At 33.6% G+C, this 16,372-nt stretch overlaps 1 protein-coding gene, 1 long non-coding RNA gene and 2 other non-coding genes across 5 annotated transcripts in view; 2 read left to right on the top strand and 2 right to left on the bottom strand.

The window, feature by feature from the left end:
- LOC133338360 (apoptosis-resistant E3 ubiquitin protein ligase 1-like) overlaps window positions 1-7,167 on the bottom strand; it is a 61,330-nt gene extending 54,163 nt beyond the window's left edge. For both annotated transcript variants that reach the window (XM_061546536.1, XM_061546537.1), the window contains exon 1: window positions 6,966-7,167. In XM_061546536.1, coding sequence (XP_061402520.1) covers window positions 6,966-7,167 — 202 coding nt within the window. The remainder of the gene's footprint in view (window positions 1-6,965) is intronic.
- On the top strand, window positions 5,195-5,266 carry Trnaq-cug (transfer RNA glutamine (anticodon CUG)). Its single transcript has one exon. It is a non-coding gene; the product is annotated as a tRNA-Gln (tRNA).
- Window positions 7,168-12,440: 5,273 nt separating the features above from the next.
- Window positions 12,441-12,512, bottom strand: Trnaq-cug (transfer RNA glutamine (anticodon CUG)). Its single transcript has one exon. It is a non-coding gene; the product is annotated as a tRNA-Gln (tRNA).
- A 1,891-nt stretch (window positions 12,513-14,403) lies between these two features.
- LOC133338359 (uncharacterized) lies at window positions 14,404-14,640 on the top strand. The gene is made up of 2 exons (XR_009754629.1): window positions 14,404-14,447; window positions 14,512-14,640. It is a non-coding gene; the product is annotated as an uncharacterized LOC133338359 (long non-coding RNA).
- Window positions 14,641-16,372: the final 1,732 nt, after the last annotated feature.

The following is a 16,372-nucleotide window of genomic DNA, read 5'->3' as shown; positions in this document are numbered from 1 at the left end:
GGAAAAAAGATTATGGGAGGGTAGAGAGAGATTATCGGAGGGAGAGGAGGTGTAGGGATATTTAAAAAAATATTCTTTAAAAAATTATTTTATATGGAAATATTTTTGTAAATATTCTTTAAAAAATCCACGCTTAGTAGTGGAATATTTAAAAAAAATATTCCGACATATTCGACATTAAAAATTCCTTAAAGTAGTCGGAACCCTTATATGGTGTATTAACAATTTTTTTTTATTCAAGGACCACCAAGGCGTGAATTTATTAACCAGTAAGCAAAGTTCAAAAGTCGGACGGAGCCGACTATATAATACCCTTCACCACTTTGGATACATACAAGAGATGCTAATAAATACAATATCCTGTAGATAGAACAGACATATAATCTTTAGAGGGCCATTGAAATGGAATGGGGAGAAAATAAATGTGTGATCTACATAGATATTTGGACCAATTAAAAACCCATCCACATACCATTCTGAAATCTATTGAAAATTGTATGTCAATCGGATTCTTTTGGTTACTATTTGTATGAAATAGAGCAGAATAATGGTTATGGAGCTATGTGCAAATCTGGACCTAATTGAGCAACCGTGGCATATAGCGTTTGGTATGCTGCAGCACAGAGTGCTGTCCACAATTTTATCTCGTGTATATGGAACAGACGTAGGGTCCTCGGTGCACCATTTACCTAAAATCGGACAAAACTATATATGAGAGCTCTATATAAATCTGAACTGATTTTCACAAAACGTCGTATACATTATTATGGACCTATCTCAACACGTTATTCCAAATTTTGTATTAATCGGACAATTCTTGGGAGTTTGGTGCACCAAATCTAAACCGATTTTCACAAAACTTCGTATACATCAATGTGGACCTATTTTAATACCCCCTGCAAAATGTTTCAAAATAAATTTTGAAAGTTTGGAAGTTTACCTAAAATCGAACGAAACTATATATAGAAGCTATATCTAAATCTGAATGTAAAATTTCTTGCAAATCGAAAGATATGTAGGGACTTTGGTTCACCATTTCTATAAAATCGGACGAAAGTATATATGGGAGCTATATCTAAATCTGAACCGATTTTTACGAATCTTAACACATCATTCTGCAATTAATTCAATACGCTAAGTAAAATTTCGTGCAGATCGAAAGATATATAGGGACTTTAGTGCAACATTTACATAAAATCGAACGAAACTATATATGGGAGCTATATCTAAATTTGAACCGATTTTCACGAAATTTAACACACATCATTATGCACTTAATTCAGTACGCTATGCCAAATTTCGTGCAAATCGAAAGATACATAGGGACTTTGGTACACCATTTACATAAAATCGGACGAAAGTATATATGGGAGCTATATATACATCTGGACCGATTTTCAGGAAACTTAACACACATCATTCTAGACCTAATTTAGTTCGCTGTGCCAAATTTCGTGGAAATCGAAGGATATATAGGGACTTTGGTACACCATTTACATTAAATCGAACGAAACTATATATGGGAGCTATATCTAAATTTGAACCGATTTTCACGAAATTTAACACACATCATTTTGCAAATAATTTAGTACGATATGCCATATTTCGTGCAAATCGAAAGATATATAGGTACTTTGGTGCACCATTTACCTTAAATCGGACGAAAATATATATGGGAGCTATATCTAAAGCTGAACCGATTTTCTTGAAATATAGCACACATCTTTGTAGACTTAATTTAGTAAGCTATGCCAAATTTCGTGCAATTCGAAAGATATATAGGTACTTTGGTGCACCATTTACCTTAAATCGGACGAAAATATATATGGGAGCTATATCTAAATCTGAACCGATTTTCCCAATTTCAATAGGGTTCGTCCTTGGGCCAAACAAATGAGCTGTGCCAAATTTCATCCAATTCGGATCATAAATGCGACCTGTTTACAATTTAACATGGACAGACGGACGGACGGACATGCATAAATCGACTTAAAACGTGATTGTAAGCATATTCTCATAAGGAACCATGTGTCTATCTCGTTTCCTTTTGCCTGTTACAAACATATGCACAAAGACATAATACCCTGTACCACAGTGTGGTGAAGGGTATAAAAATGTCGCTCATAATATGGCGCCATCTATATACCTTCAAATGCGGTACTACCAAGTGATGAACCCGTCGATAACAAAGCTATGGCAACACCCAAAGCCAATTTAAAATAATCGCAGATAAATGATCTGAAATTATAACTATCGATAATTCCATTGATATCGAATAATATGGAGGGTTGTGTCTGTGCTGCTACAAACATTTTTTATTCGACGTGAACACTTTCCTTTGTAAAGTGCAACAATTTTTCTGGAAAATTAAAAGTACAAAAATATTCAGTGTCCGGCATATTTATCTGAAGCTTTAGGAGTAAAATAGGACCCACCCTGAATATCCATGGGTTTACATTTCTGCATCACAATTATTGGCTGTATAGCGACTAAAATCATGAACAAGATATAGATCAATTATGGAATTTAAATCTAGAACTTATTTCAGGGTGGACCAAATACCAAATTTTAAAACTCTCTAACATAATTACAAAGATATAAAAACCGTATATTTAATTGATGACATTTTCCCGATAAAGTCTTTAGTGGAATTTACATCCAAGTTACATGGCTCCATGTCGAACATCAAATATCAAAATAATCAGTATGTATTTTTATAAATTCCTGGCTCTATATAACGGACCGCCCATTTTCTCTTTCCAAACAAAGCAATTTTTCGGATTATCGATTAACATCTGATGATCATGTTTTGTCCTAGAATCAAGGTCGTATAAAACGGGTATAACAAATTAGGCCTGAGCAAAAAAGTTGAAACGATTTGACGAACATTTTAAGTTCGGCCGGGTCCATTTTTTATACCCTCTACATACCTGTAATCATTCGGGACCTTCGAAAGTATCGCGCTATTATCTATGGCACATTTTTGGTATGAAAAATTGAAACCCAATGAGAACCAAATTGACTAAAAACTTGCTCTAAATATTGGGGGTAACGTTAAATGGGATTTATGAAAAAAAAGTGGACAGGTATCGATGATTTTTGGTAGGGAGATTCCCTACCCCAATAGAATTAAAAATACTAAATTATGGCCAATTCAATTGAGATACATACCCAAACGGCCTCATACATCCGGGCTACCCTAAAAAGTAGTAAAAGCAGAAGTTGCCAATTCGTTTAGAAAATGCGCCCAAACTCCCCGAAATACCGGAAGATTTACTATCCAATAGGAAAATACATGCCAAAATTCGGCAAATAGCCGATAATATGGCAGCTATCGTAAAAAGTAGACCAATGTCTATATATTTTTTTTTTTTTTGTTGAGAAAATTTGTTACACAATGGGAATCTGAAGTTTTAAATTACAGCCAATTCGGTTAAAAAAACTTGTCGTAAATCCCCAAAATATTGTTGGTGTTACCGTTATATGGGGTATATGCCGAAATGAGGACCGATGTATTCCAATTTTAATACCAAAAATCCCAGGAGTAGTAAAAATGTACAGTGAACTCTCGAAAATGTGAACTAATTTATTGTCGGGGAAGTTCATATTATGCATACGTAGTCGAGTGCAAAAGTCGTCTTTTAGACTTTTCGATTTTTGCCTCTGATCAAAAAGTCGATTTTTAGACTTTTCGATTTTTGTCTTTGACTAAAAAGTCGACTTTTTGATCTTTCGATTTTGTCAAAACTGTTCAAAATCGATTTTCGAATTTTAGTGACTTCTGCAAAATCGACTAAAAATTTAATTTTTATATAAATTATTGTGATTGTTACAGTACGTTTACATTTAACCGGATTTCGTTAACCCAGTGGGTTTCAATTGCCATTTCCTTTGCATATATGTCAAATAAATCCTCATAAAGTAGGTTAACCCGGTAAAAAAGTTCTAATGTACAAGGAGTTTTATTGTTGTTATTTTATTATTGTTATTTTTGGGCTGATTTGAGCTTTGTGATAAAAAAAAACAAGTATTTATGAAAAAAATCGAAAGTCGATCTTGAAAAGTCGACTTTACGATTTTCTCGTAGATCAAAAGTCGACTTCGACTTTTAGACTTTTCAATACAAAAAATCGATTAGTCGAAAGTCGATTTACTCATCCCTAGTTCATATTTTCGGATTTGTTCACATTTTCGATTCCACCAGTTTTTTACCGCTAATTCCCTAATTTTTTTTCCAATATTTTAACATCTGTTTAGTGTTCACATTGTCGAGAGTTCACTGTATTTCACAAAATGTCAAAACTCAAACTTAAATATTGCGATCTCCATCATAATTTCAACGGATGAACATAGCTAAATCGGCTGAATCTAGGGATAAGTAAATCGACTAATCGATTAATATTGAAGTCGACTTTAGATCTTTGAGAAAAGCGCAAAGTCGACTTTCCAAAATCGACTTTCGATTTTCTTGATTTATTATCACAAAGCCGAAATTGCCCAAAGATTATACATTCCAGAACTTTATTTCATCTGTTGACAGCAATTCTTATAAAAAAAATCGACATCAGCTTAAGTTGGTAGAAGTCAAAAATCAGGTTTGACAAAATCGAAAGATCGAAAAATCGACTTTTTAGTCGAAGGCAAAAATCGAAAAGTCTAAAAATCGACTTTTTGGTCAAAGGCAAAAATCGAAAAGTCGACTTTTACTCTTGACTACGTATCCCTACCACAGTGTGATGAAGGGTATGTGGACCGTACTATAAAATCAATTTCAGATTTCATTTATTTTTCTGAATATTGTGTGTGTGTTTTTTTTTTAAGACATTCCTTTAAAAAATACCCTTTACTATTTACTATTATTTCAGACATTCAGGTAGCAAATTTTTTTTAGTCACATAATTCTATTAAAGCAGAATTAGACTATTCTTATATTCATTGCCTATTCTTTACCTACTGTTCGTTTTTCATAAATGCCTATCATTACTCTTTACTTTACCGTTTCAACCAAGCGACTGTAAACGATGCGGATTCTATGATATTTTTAGCAACATGCTTTCAGTTAACATTCGATCACACACAGGCACACACACACACATTTACACACACCAACTGATTCACATCATCAACCGCCATGAACAAGCAATCGCAAACAACCCTCATGCTCTATTGGGCAATTGACAACGGCGAACTCAACGGTTCCATGGTGTAATGGTTAGCACTCAGGACTCTGAATCCTGCGATCCGAGTTCAAATCTCGGTGGAACCTAAGGAAATAACTTTTTGTATATATTTTTTTATTTTTTTTGTATGGAGATTTTAATTTTTTTAAATTTATTTCACTAACGTAAAAACGTTGTGATGTTTGCCCTTAAAAACTCCTTAAATCGGTCGGTATTTTTATGTGAAGACTATGTTGGTGCATTATGTGGTAGTAGCTTGTTCATGCTCCTAAAAGAGTAACGTTCCAAATTATACAAAAACATCGATAGGAAAATGCGGCTAAAACCTTCAAAGTGCCGAAATTAGGATGTGGGAGCTACACAAAAACGTAAATCAATAATTATATATTTTGGTAGGAAGATCTGAGATCTGATACACTATAGAACCTGAAAAATTGAATTAGAGCCCATTCGGTTGAGGAACGTGTCCAAATACTCCTAAAATACCGAATAATGAGGGAAACATTATAAAGGGGCTACACGGAAGCTTGGACCAATATTGCTCCAAGTTTCCGGGTAGTGAGATTTTCTAAAATGTAAAATCAGATTCCGACATTTGCGATGTATCGTTATATAGGGGCGCGCTACAGGAGGACCAACTAATACTAACCAAAATAGCAATTTACACCATACAACGGGTCCAAAACCAAAATACCGAATATTCCGAGGTACTGTTATAACGGGTTTACCTGAAACAGTGGACCAATATCGATAATGTTGGTAGTCAGATTTTTTGCCCTGTAAGAATCCAAAATACTAAATTAAAGCTGTTTAGGTTGAAAAACGTGTCTAAAACCAACAAAATGCCGAATTATAGTAGTACCGTTATATGGGGTACCCAACAGGAAGAATTAAAAAAAATGTGACAGACCCCGAAAAACATATTCTTTAAAAAATCCACGCCTCTGATAGACCCAGAAAAACATATTCTTTAAAAAATCCACGCCTCTGCTAGACCCCAAAAAACATATTCTTTAAAAAATCCACGCCTCTGATAGACTCCGAAAAACATATTCTTTAAAAAATCCACGCCTCCGATAGACTCCGAAAAACATATTCTTTAAAAAATCCACGCCTCTGATAGACCCCGAAAAACATATTCTTTAAAAAATCCACGCCTCTGATAGACCCCAAAAAACATATTCTTTAAAAAATCCACGCCTCTGCTAGACCCCAAAAAACATATTCTTTAAAAAATCCACGCCTCTGCTAGACCCCAAAAAACATATTCTTTAAAAAATCCACGCCTCTGCTAGACCCCAAAAAACATATTCTTTAAAAAATCCACGCCTCTGCTAGACCCCAAAAAACATATTCTTTAAAAAATCCACGCCTCTGATAGACCCTGAAAAATATTCTTTAAAAAATCCACGCCTCTGATAGACCCTGAAAAATATTCTTTAAAAAATCCACGCCTCTGATAGACCCCGAAGAACATATTATTTAAAAAATCCACGCCTCTTGTGGACATTAAAAAATATTCTATACAAAATCCCGCCTGAATTGAAATGTTCACATTTCGCGTTTTTAAAAATGGGGTATAGTTGACATCACCGATTATCGTTCCAATTAGCAAAGAAATCTCATTGTGAGAGACATTTCACAAAGAAATCAAAACAAAACTATTCCAAACGGAAAAAAATAAAAACAATGCATTCACCTCGTTGAGGGTGGGTGGCACACCTCTCAATCGATAAAAATCTCCAACCTAAAGGGGTAACAGGTAGATTGATTATCTTTACTTACCATGTTTGTGAAATAGTTCCTTATAATCGGTTAGGTTCTGCTCCTCCAACCATTCCTCCACACTGGGCAAATCACTGCCAAAGCCATATTCCATCAGTGTGGGATAGGTATGCCAAAATATGATGGTCAACTTCAGCAGGGATATGGTAAACATTAAACTGAGTCCAAGTGCAACGAGGATTTTCATTGTGCTAATGAGCATAGTAAGAGGTTAGTGACGGGAATTCGGAATTCTTATTCGACTCAAAGCGTTAAGAAGGTGCGGTGGTGTGGGGGCAATATCCACTTGTAGGACACAATGCAAGTTATGCAGCCGAATGATTGTGTTAACCGAACACGGTAGACAGTTTGGCGACGGACGGAGGTTAAGAGATTGTCGGGAACGTCGTGATTCCGTCGTGGTTAGTGAGGAAGCAACAGTCGTTTCATGTTGGTTTTCCGTTTAGTTTCATCGACGATTTTCTTTTCTTTTTGTAAATGCACAACTTCGTGATTTGTCTGAGATTTGTTTGATTGTCGGAGAGGGTCGAAGAGGAGGCAACACGCGATGTCTTGCAAAAAAATAAAAACACACAATACGCCACGCACTTCCGACCACACATTTACTTCGAAAGTACAGCGACAGCAAAGTCCATTATTTTTATTTTGTTTGTCTGTTTTCTTTGGCACCCAGAAGAAGAAGTGTAAGCGGAGTAAGATGAAGATAACTCAATAAAAATTGTGATGCAGCTGTTACAAACGTAGATACACTTTTGACAAATTAATTTTGTCCTGCCACTTTTTGGTCCTTCTACACCGAAAGGCTAACTAGAGAAAATTGATTTTTAGTTCAGAAAACTGTTTTTCTATTTTGTTTTTATTCCTTATCTATGCTTTTTCTTCTTCTTGGTTTCCGTTTATCAAATCTGCAACACTCAGATGTCGTTCTGTTATCACACATGATTCTTCTCACATTAACTAGTCAACATTCATTCGTTCGGTCGCTTTCCTTCCGTCCGTGTGTTACCGTTACCTTCAGCCACGAATCTCGGTTTGTTTGTTTATCTACCTCTCTACTCGTTGGGGCTGCTGTTACAGCGGCTGCAGCGCTGCCAACTTTGACTTCGTTGTTGTTGACTCAATGAGATTTGATTTTTCTCTCTCTCTCTCGTTCTCTGTCAATTGTAATTGAAAATAATGACAAAATTGGCTTGCCATATCGTACAAATAATGAATATGTTGTGGGATATAAAGCGAGGATTTTTTAATGAATATTTTTTTTTCAGGGACCAATAGAAGGGTGATTTTTTTTTTAATTATATTCTTAAGGAAATTTTTTAAAGAATGTTTTTTAATGGTCTCAAAAAGCGTGGATTTTTTACAGAATATTTCTTAAATTTTAAAGATCTCACAAAAGGGTATATTTTTGAAAGAATATTTTTTATTGGTCTCAAAGAAGCGTGGATTTTTAATTTGTTTACGGTCTTAAAGAAGAAGAATATTTTTTAAGGTCTTAAAGAAGCATGGATTTTTTGAAGGTCTCAAAGTAGCGTGAATTGTTATGCTTCTTATATATTTTTTAAAGAACATTTTTTCGAAAATTTTTCAATTTTCTTATTTTATTTTTATAATATTTTGATGCATGCATAATTGGAATTGACCCCAATGAGGTTGAGCTAAGACCTCGGACATACCAAAAATGACGCGTAACGGAAGAAAAACGTTTGTGATAAACAGGGTTGCAAAATTTTGGGCCGATATTGAACCATTTTTTTTTTAAATGTTATAAGAGAGTAAAAACTTCCATAAAACATGACATGTTTTTCTGTGCAAATGACCGGTTTTTCTGTGCAAAATTGAAAAAATCAAAGTGTGGCTTTTCACGAGTTATTGTTGTTTTTGTATTTAGAACACTCCAAAATAGAGAGACGTGATATTTTTTAGTGCTAAATATGAGGTACCGTTACACATCTGGCCGTGCAAGTCGCTCAATATAAGTTATTCTATAAATATGCTTATATTTCAGTGGTGCTTGGTCAGCTTTGAGTGCGTGTTATTTCGATTCTGTTTACAATAGTTAATTAGTGTAAAATGGAAAATATAGATACAAGTGACCATATTTATATTAAATCAAAACATTTTTATGTTTGCGACACTATACTTGAAAATAACCGTTTAACCTATTAAGACTTGAAAGAGTTAAAGTAATTTGATATATTGACTTTCAGATCCGATTTGAACCAAATTTGGCTGAGACATTTCTGATTTTCGTTATGATCGGGTGTGTATTGTGATTTTGGCGTGGTTTAAACGTGAAATCGGATGGAACATTTATATGGATGTTATATCTAAATCTGACCCGATCTGAAACAAATTTCTGAGTTGTTTTTAGCCTTTAAAAAACATGCAAACTAAATTTTACGATGATCGGATGTATTTTGTGGGTTTTGAGTTACATAGACGTGAAATCGGATAGAGCATGTATATTGGAGCTATATCTAAATCTGAACCGCTTTTAACCAAATTCGACACACTTATATGCAGATTCAAAACAAATCGTACAAACCCAATTTCATCGCCATCCGTTGCATATTACCGATTTGGTGTATCTTAAACCTGAAATCGGATGAAAATATATATAGACGCCATATCCAAATCTGAACCGATTTCTTCCAAATACGACACACTTATTTGCAGACTCAAAAAAAAAAATGTACCAACCAAACTTCATCGCAATCCGTTGTATATTACCGATTTGGTGTATTTTAAACCTGAAATCGGATGAACATATATATGGGAGCTATATATTCAACAATAACAATTCAACAATAACAATTCTAGTAACAAAAAAATCAAATCAGTCAGATAAATTCACAGATATATACCATCACCCTATGTTTTGCGGGAGAGGTATTTGCAGTTATACACAAATTGTATTATTCGTTTTATAGAAGGCATATGTTTAATTAAAGATGTTTCGGATTTTATGTTGATCAAATATATAATATTGACACTTTTTTTAGGTCGTACCAGAGGAGAGGGCAGACGGGTACCACCTTCGGACTTGATCTAGGCTTGGTAAAGATAATAGGTTGTGCAAAATTTGGTTCAAGTCGGGCACTCCATTAGCCTAATATTGGATTTATAAATATTGAAAATGTTGACTATTTGTGTAAGAGATACCAGAAGGAGTGAACCAATGGGTTCCATCTTCGGACTTGATCTAGGCTTGGCAAAAATAACAGGTTATGCAGAGCTTGGTTCAAATAGGACATTCCATTTGCATGATATTGGATTTATAAATATTGAAAATTTTGACTCTATGTGGGGTGGTACCACAAGGAGTGGACCAATGGGTCCCATCTTCCTAATTGATCTAGGCTTGGTATAAATAATAGGTTGTACAAAGTTTCGTTAAAATTGGATAGTCCGTTTGCATAGTATTATATAATTAATTTCTAGCACAATTTTGACCAAAGGAGTGGATATTCTCCATCTTCGAACTAAGTTTGAAATAAATATTTAGATGTGCAAAGGTTCGATCAAATCGAGTATACCCTTCGAGAGTTATCGTGCGCACCAGACAACGACAACAGACAACGCACGGACGGACATGTGTAAATCGACTGCAAATTTTGTGAAACGGATTTGGACCAAAGAAACATGGAGTCTAAAACCAATATATCGATGAGGAACATTAGCCATAAGGCTCAGGGTATTAAATATTAAATTTTTTGTTCTTTAAACGTTAATAAATTACCCATTTCTTCCTAAAACATTTTTACTATAAGTTTATTTTAAAACAATTAAAAAAGTGCCGACAGATATATACACTCACCCTATGGATTTATAAATATTGAAAATATTGACCAGAGGAATTTGACCAATGAGTCCCATCTTCGGACTAAAGAAACATGGGACCTATGGGTTCCATCTTCCAACTTGATATAAATCAGATAGTCTGTGTTCATGTTATTATAAAATTAATTTTTAGCACAATTTGGACCATTTTGGTCCAAAGAAACTTGGGGGGTCTAAAATCAATATTTCGATGAGGCACATTTTCAACGTATCAAAGTGTATATACCCTCATTAGCCATAAGACTGAGGATATAAACAAGTAACAGGCTATTTATTCGGTTTGCCATTTCCGTTCCTTTAAAAAAATACATTTTTTGTATAAAAATAATAGTAAATAATAAAAAAAAATATTTCCTGTCACATCTTTAATATTTGTAGTATATTTCTGAACAACAAAGATCAGCGTTGAATTATTTTTAAGGGATTTAAAAAAAACAACATTAATTTAATCATTGCTTTCCGTTTTAGGCTGACGTCAGAGTGCGCGCGAGAAGCGATACTATGATATGCCGCTAGACGACGCTATAAACCTCCGCGTGTGTCGACTTTTAGACTTTTCGATTTTTGCCTTTGACTAAAAAGTCGACTTTTCGATCTTTCGATTTTGTCAAACCTGTTCAAAATCGATTTTCGACTTTTACCAACTAAAGCATAATCGATTAAAAATGTAATTTTTATAAGAATTGTTGTCAACAGATGAAAAAAGTTCTGAATTGTGTAATTTTTGGACAATTTCGGCTTTGTGAAGAAAATCGAATGTCGATCTTGAAAAGTCGACTTTGCGATTTTCTCAAAGGTTAAAAGTCGACTTCGACTTTTAGACTTTTCAATACAAAAAGTCCATTAATCGATTAGTCGAAAGTCGATTTACTTATCCCGAGCATGGACTTGAGTCCACATAAATTCCGACAGATTGATCCATGCCATTAAAATGCGAAAAGATTCAAAAGTATTTTAATGGCATGGACCAATCTGTCGGAATTTATGTGGACTCAAGTCCAAATTGAATTAAATAATAATAAAATAATTTGGAAAAAATAAGGGAAATCGATATTTTGCGATATGAAAATGTTTTCGTCTGAATTCATCTTGAGTCAATGAACACTAATTTACACTGAAATAGGCGATGTAAACAAACAACACGCTCGGCTCTCTGTAGCACTAACTTTGACATATTATAGCATTGAAGTAGCATGAACTATTATAGCATGTAGTATCGCATCGCTTCTTGTTTGCACTCTGACGTCAGCTTTAGAGAGTTAATCTATTAGCGGATTATATATCAATCGTGTAATTCTGTGAATAAATGCTATTTGAAATATTTTTTCTTTATTATTTTTACCTCAACTCTAACAAAAATCCCCCAAACAGATGTGGCTACTCATTCATGTACTAAAAGCTATTTTTATTTCTCTTCCTCTTCTCACATTTTGTTTTTAATTCTATTTTTAGCTCACACTTTAGTACACATAGTTTTGACACAATCCAGTTAGTGTTGCCAATATTGTATTTTTGCCTCTGCTAGAAATTTAATTGTTGGTTGGCAACACTATTGCTTATATATTTTAAGACTTACCAACTACACAAACTTCCACTGAGAATGAAAATAACAAAATAGCAGAAAAAGAATTCTTTAGGTTCCACCGAGATTTGAACTCGGATCGCAGGATTCAGAGTCCTGAGTGCTAACCATTACACCATGGAACCAGTTGAACAACGGTTGACTTAATGACAAGAGGAAGGGGGGAAATGGATGGATTACGGATTACGAAAGGGGGTGAGCGGACACACAAACACACACACCCATATACATATTTTTAATATTAGGAGAAAATTTTAGAAAAGTCAAGTAGAGTTGAAAAATTTAATATAATTTGAAGCATGGAAGATGGGGATGGAAGTAAAATGTGTGACTTTGAATAGGGAAATTAAAATGGAAAAATATAGATGAGGTTCAATAGTCGGATTCTTACGAAGCGTCTTCAGTAAAGAACCCCTTTAGAAGGTATAAATATGTGCGTGTAAAGCGGATTTTTTAAATCTATTTTTAAACGCATAAAAAAGCGAAAGTGTGAGTTTTTAAATGTTTTTTGAAGATGTGGATTTAAAAAAAAAATTGTTTGAAGGCGTGGATTAATAAAAAATTTTGGTTTGAGGAGGAGTTTTAAAACAAATTTTTAAGGCGTGGATTTATTAAAATTACTTTTTCAAGGTGTGGATTTATAAAAAAAAATCAAGGCGTAGATTTATAAAAAAATATTTTTTCTTCAAGGCGTATAAAAAATATTTTTTCAAAGCGTAGATTTATAAAAAAAATTTAAAGGCGTGGATTAAAAAAAAAATAAAGGCGTGAATTTTTATAAAAAACAATAAAGACGTGGATTTAAATAAAGGATTTAGCCGTGGATTAAAAAAAATAAAGGCGTGGATTTATAAAAATAAACTTGTCGATTTTTTTTTAAATTAAAGGTTGGATAATAAATATAAAGGTATCGATTTTTTTAATTTTTTTTTTAATAAAGGTTGGATTTTTTAAAAAATTTAAAGCCGTGGATTTTTTCAAAAAAAAAGCACGAATTTGGTAAAAAAATAAAAGCATGGATTTTTTAAAAACAAATAAAGGCGTGCATTTTTTGAAAGGTAATTGAAGGCGTGTATTTATAAAAAATTGTTGTCTTAAAAATCGATTTTTTTTAATAAAGGCTTGGATTCTTTGAAATAAATTAAAGGCTTGGATTTATAATTTTTTTTTCGCGGCGTGGATATTTAAAAAAATATAAAGCGTGGATTTTTTGAAAAATAAAATCAAAGACATCGATTTTTTGAATACAAAATTAAAAGTGTTGAATTCTTTGAAAAAATTAAAGTCGTGGACTTAAAAAATTAAAACATTGGATTTTTTCTGAAAAACAAATCAAGGCATGGAATTTTTTGAAAAAAAAAAAATTAAAAGTAAAGGTATTGATGTAAAAAATTAAAACCGATTTTTTTTCAAAATATATAGGCGTGGATGAAGGTGTGGATGTTTGAAATAAAAATTTTAAAAATTGTTGTTGGAAAAAAATTGAAGGCGTGAATTGTTGAAAGGATAATTTTTTTGAAGTCGGGATATTTAAAAAAATAAGGCTTGAATTTATAGCACTTATTGATGGATGTCTTCGGAAAAGTCTCCATTTATCTGCTGATGATATTCTCAAGATTCACATCAAGTCCATCTACTTAATTTCATTCATTTCAGTTGACCACTTAATAGCTATCATAAAATAAATAAATCTCCGGCACTTAACATTCAAATCACATCGATAATGACAAAATAAATAAAACTACGTTGTCTGAAATCTATAGACTGACCGCTAATAAAAAAAGAGATACAATCGCATAATCATAATTGCGGTAAAATAACTTCACTATCAAACGAGAAATGGCTAGGAAGAAACCCATTCTAGAATGCACAAATTGGGAATACCTCACATTTGCATAGCATCGCAAATTAAAAAAATGCATTGAAAATGAAATCCAGCAAATAACTATCATCTCCCAACTATAAATACCCAAGGAGGCGGCAACGAAATGCAGCAGAAGCATTTCAACTTTTAAAGTAGAAACAACAAAATTCCAAAACAACTCAAAATGTTCAAATTTGTAAGTAAAGCTCAAGAATTTCTTGCCGATCAATATAAAAGTCAAAATGTATTTTTTTCCATAGGTCTTTGTTCTCATTGCCGCCTTGTTCGCTGTGTCCATGGCCAGCCCCTCGCCATTGCCAGCACCAGCTCCATTGCCCAGAGCTGCTCCCGGCCCCAATCCAGCTCCTCAATTCTATTATGGTACTCCCTATGCCTACAGTGGTTATTATGCTGCTCCATATGCCTATTATGGTTAGGAGGAAATGTTTTGGATAATTGAAAATGGCTGCCCCTCCCCCCTTTGGTTTTTGAAATGATGTGACTTTGTCACCCACTCTCTCGTACTAAGGATAAGGTTTTTATTGTTTATATTTTAATGCTGACACGTACATACAGACATCTGTGAATCATACTGTTTTTTTTTACTTCTCAATATTTTTTAATAAATATTTTTTGTAAAGAGAAATTTTTAAAAAATTTTTGACTATTGGCGAGATTTTTTTTTTTTTGGATTTCATATGCCAAGACCTGATTATGGACGACACATATTAAAAGAAAAATAAAAAAAAATCAAAAAAATTCAAAATTTTGGTAATGCTATGAGCTTTTCAATATAGAGAAGAGGGTAAAATTGTGTACAGTACTACAGTCCACATTATTTAAATCGCTTCGTATTCAAATTGTACGAATGCTGTCATCAGAATTATTTTTGATTCTTGTAAAAATGAATATAGAGAATAATTTAAAATGAGTTTTCTGTCGATTTTACATTTAGTTTTCTTTATACTGGACTTTAATTCTTCCGAAAGAATGTACTGTATCTACCGAATGCAAGGATGTAGCGATGTCAAATTTTGTGCATATCCTATTTAGGATAGTTGCATTAAATCTGTGAACAGGAATTTGTTCTAAGATTGTGGAAAAAGTTCGGGGCTTAAAGGGTTAAAATTGCCGAAATTTTAACAGAACGGCAAACAAACATATTTTTTGAGGCCTTCTACAGAATATTTTGAGAAGGTCATCTCTACATTGAATACTTTCTAAAAAAAACCCGTGTGCATATAAGATTTCTATTGGCCTCAACACATGAAAAATATTGTAAAAGGTTCTAAAGGTCTTCTGTAGAATGGTAGATATTCTATAGGTCATTTATAAATATAAACCTTTTATATAACACAAGTAAAAATTCTTACTACGTGAGAAAGTCACAATTTAAAAAAAAAATGTTAACATTTCATTATCATCAAAACAATTTTCATTTTTTCTTCCCTTTCTTTGTTATGGAAACCATATGCATTCCAGCATTCACTGTTCGTACCACCATTCACTGTTCGGTTGTATTTTTATACCCCTCTTCAAACTGTGGTATTATGCCTTTGTGCATATGTTTGTAATAGGCAAAAGGAAACGAGATAGACATTCACACTCACTTTCTGAGTGACCAATGAGTACTGAGTTAGTTTTGTTGAAATCGCTTCAGATTTAGATATAGTTCCCATATATAGTTTCGTTCGATTTCGTGTAACTAGTGAACCAAACTCCCAACGTACTGAGTTAGGTCCCTCAAGACGTATGCGGAGTTTTGTTGAAATCGGTTCAGATTTAGACAGTAGCAACACGTAACGTGATGGAGAATTATCGGGAGAAAAGGAGAGGGGAGAAACGTGTTTTCAGAAAAAAGGAGAAAGAACAAGAAAAACGTGAGCGTGAGCACATCGAGATGTACAGTAGTCAGAATGAAGTCCGGAAATTTTACCAACGAGTACAACACCATACCGATGCTTTTGGTGCAGGCACATCCTCCTGCAGAGATGAAGAAGGAAACCTGGTGACAGATACAGACAGCGTGTTGAGGATCTGGAAGGAGCATTTCGAAAATCTACTAGTATCAAATAGTGGCTATGAAGAAGATACCCCAGAACCAATAAGAGATGATGGTAT

Source organism: Musca vetustissima, unplaced genomic scaffold (assembly GCF_032173495.1).
Source record: "Musca vetustissima isolate MV318-11 ecotype Yass unplaced genomic scaffold, APGP_CSIRO_Mvet_v1 utg14244, whole genome shotgun sequence".
Taxonomy (NCBI): domain Eukaryota; kingdom Metazoa; phylum Arthropoda; class Insecta; order Diptera; family Muscidae; genus Musca; species Musca vetustissima.
Note: the sequence above shows the minus strand (reverse complement) of the source record. Positions and strands in the feature narration are given on the sequence as shown.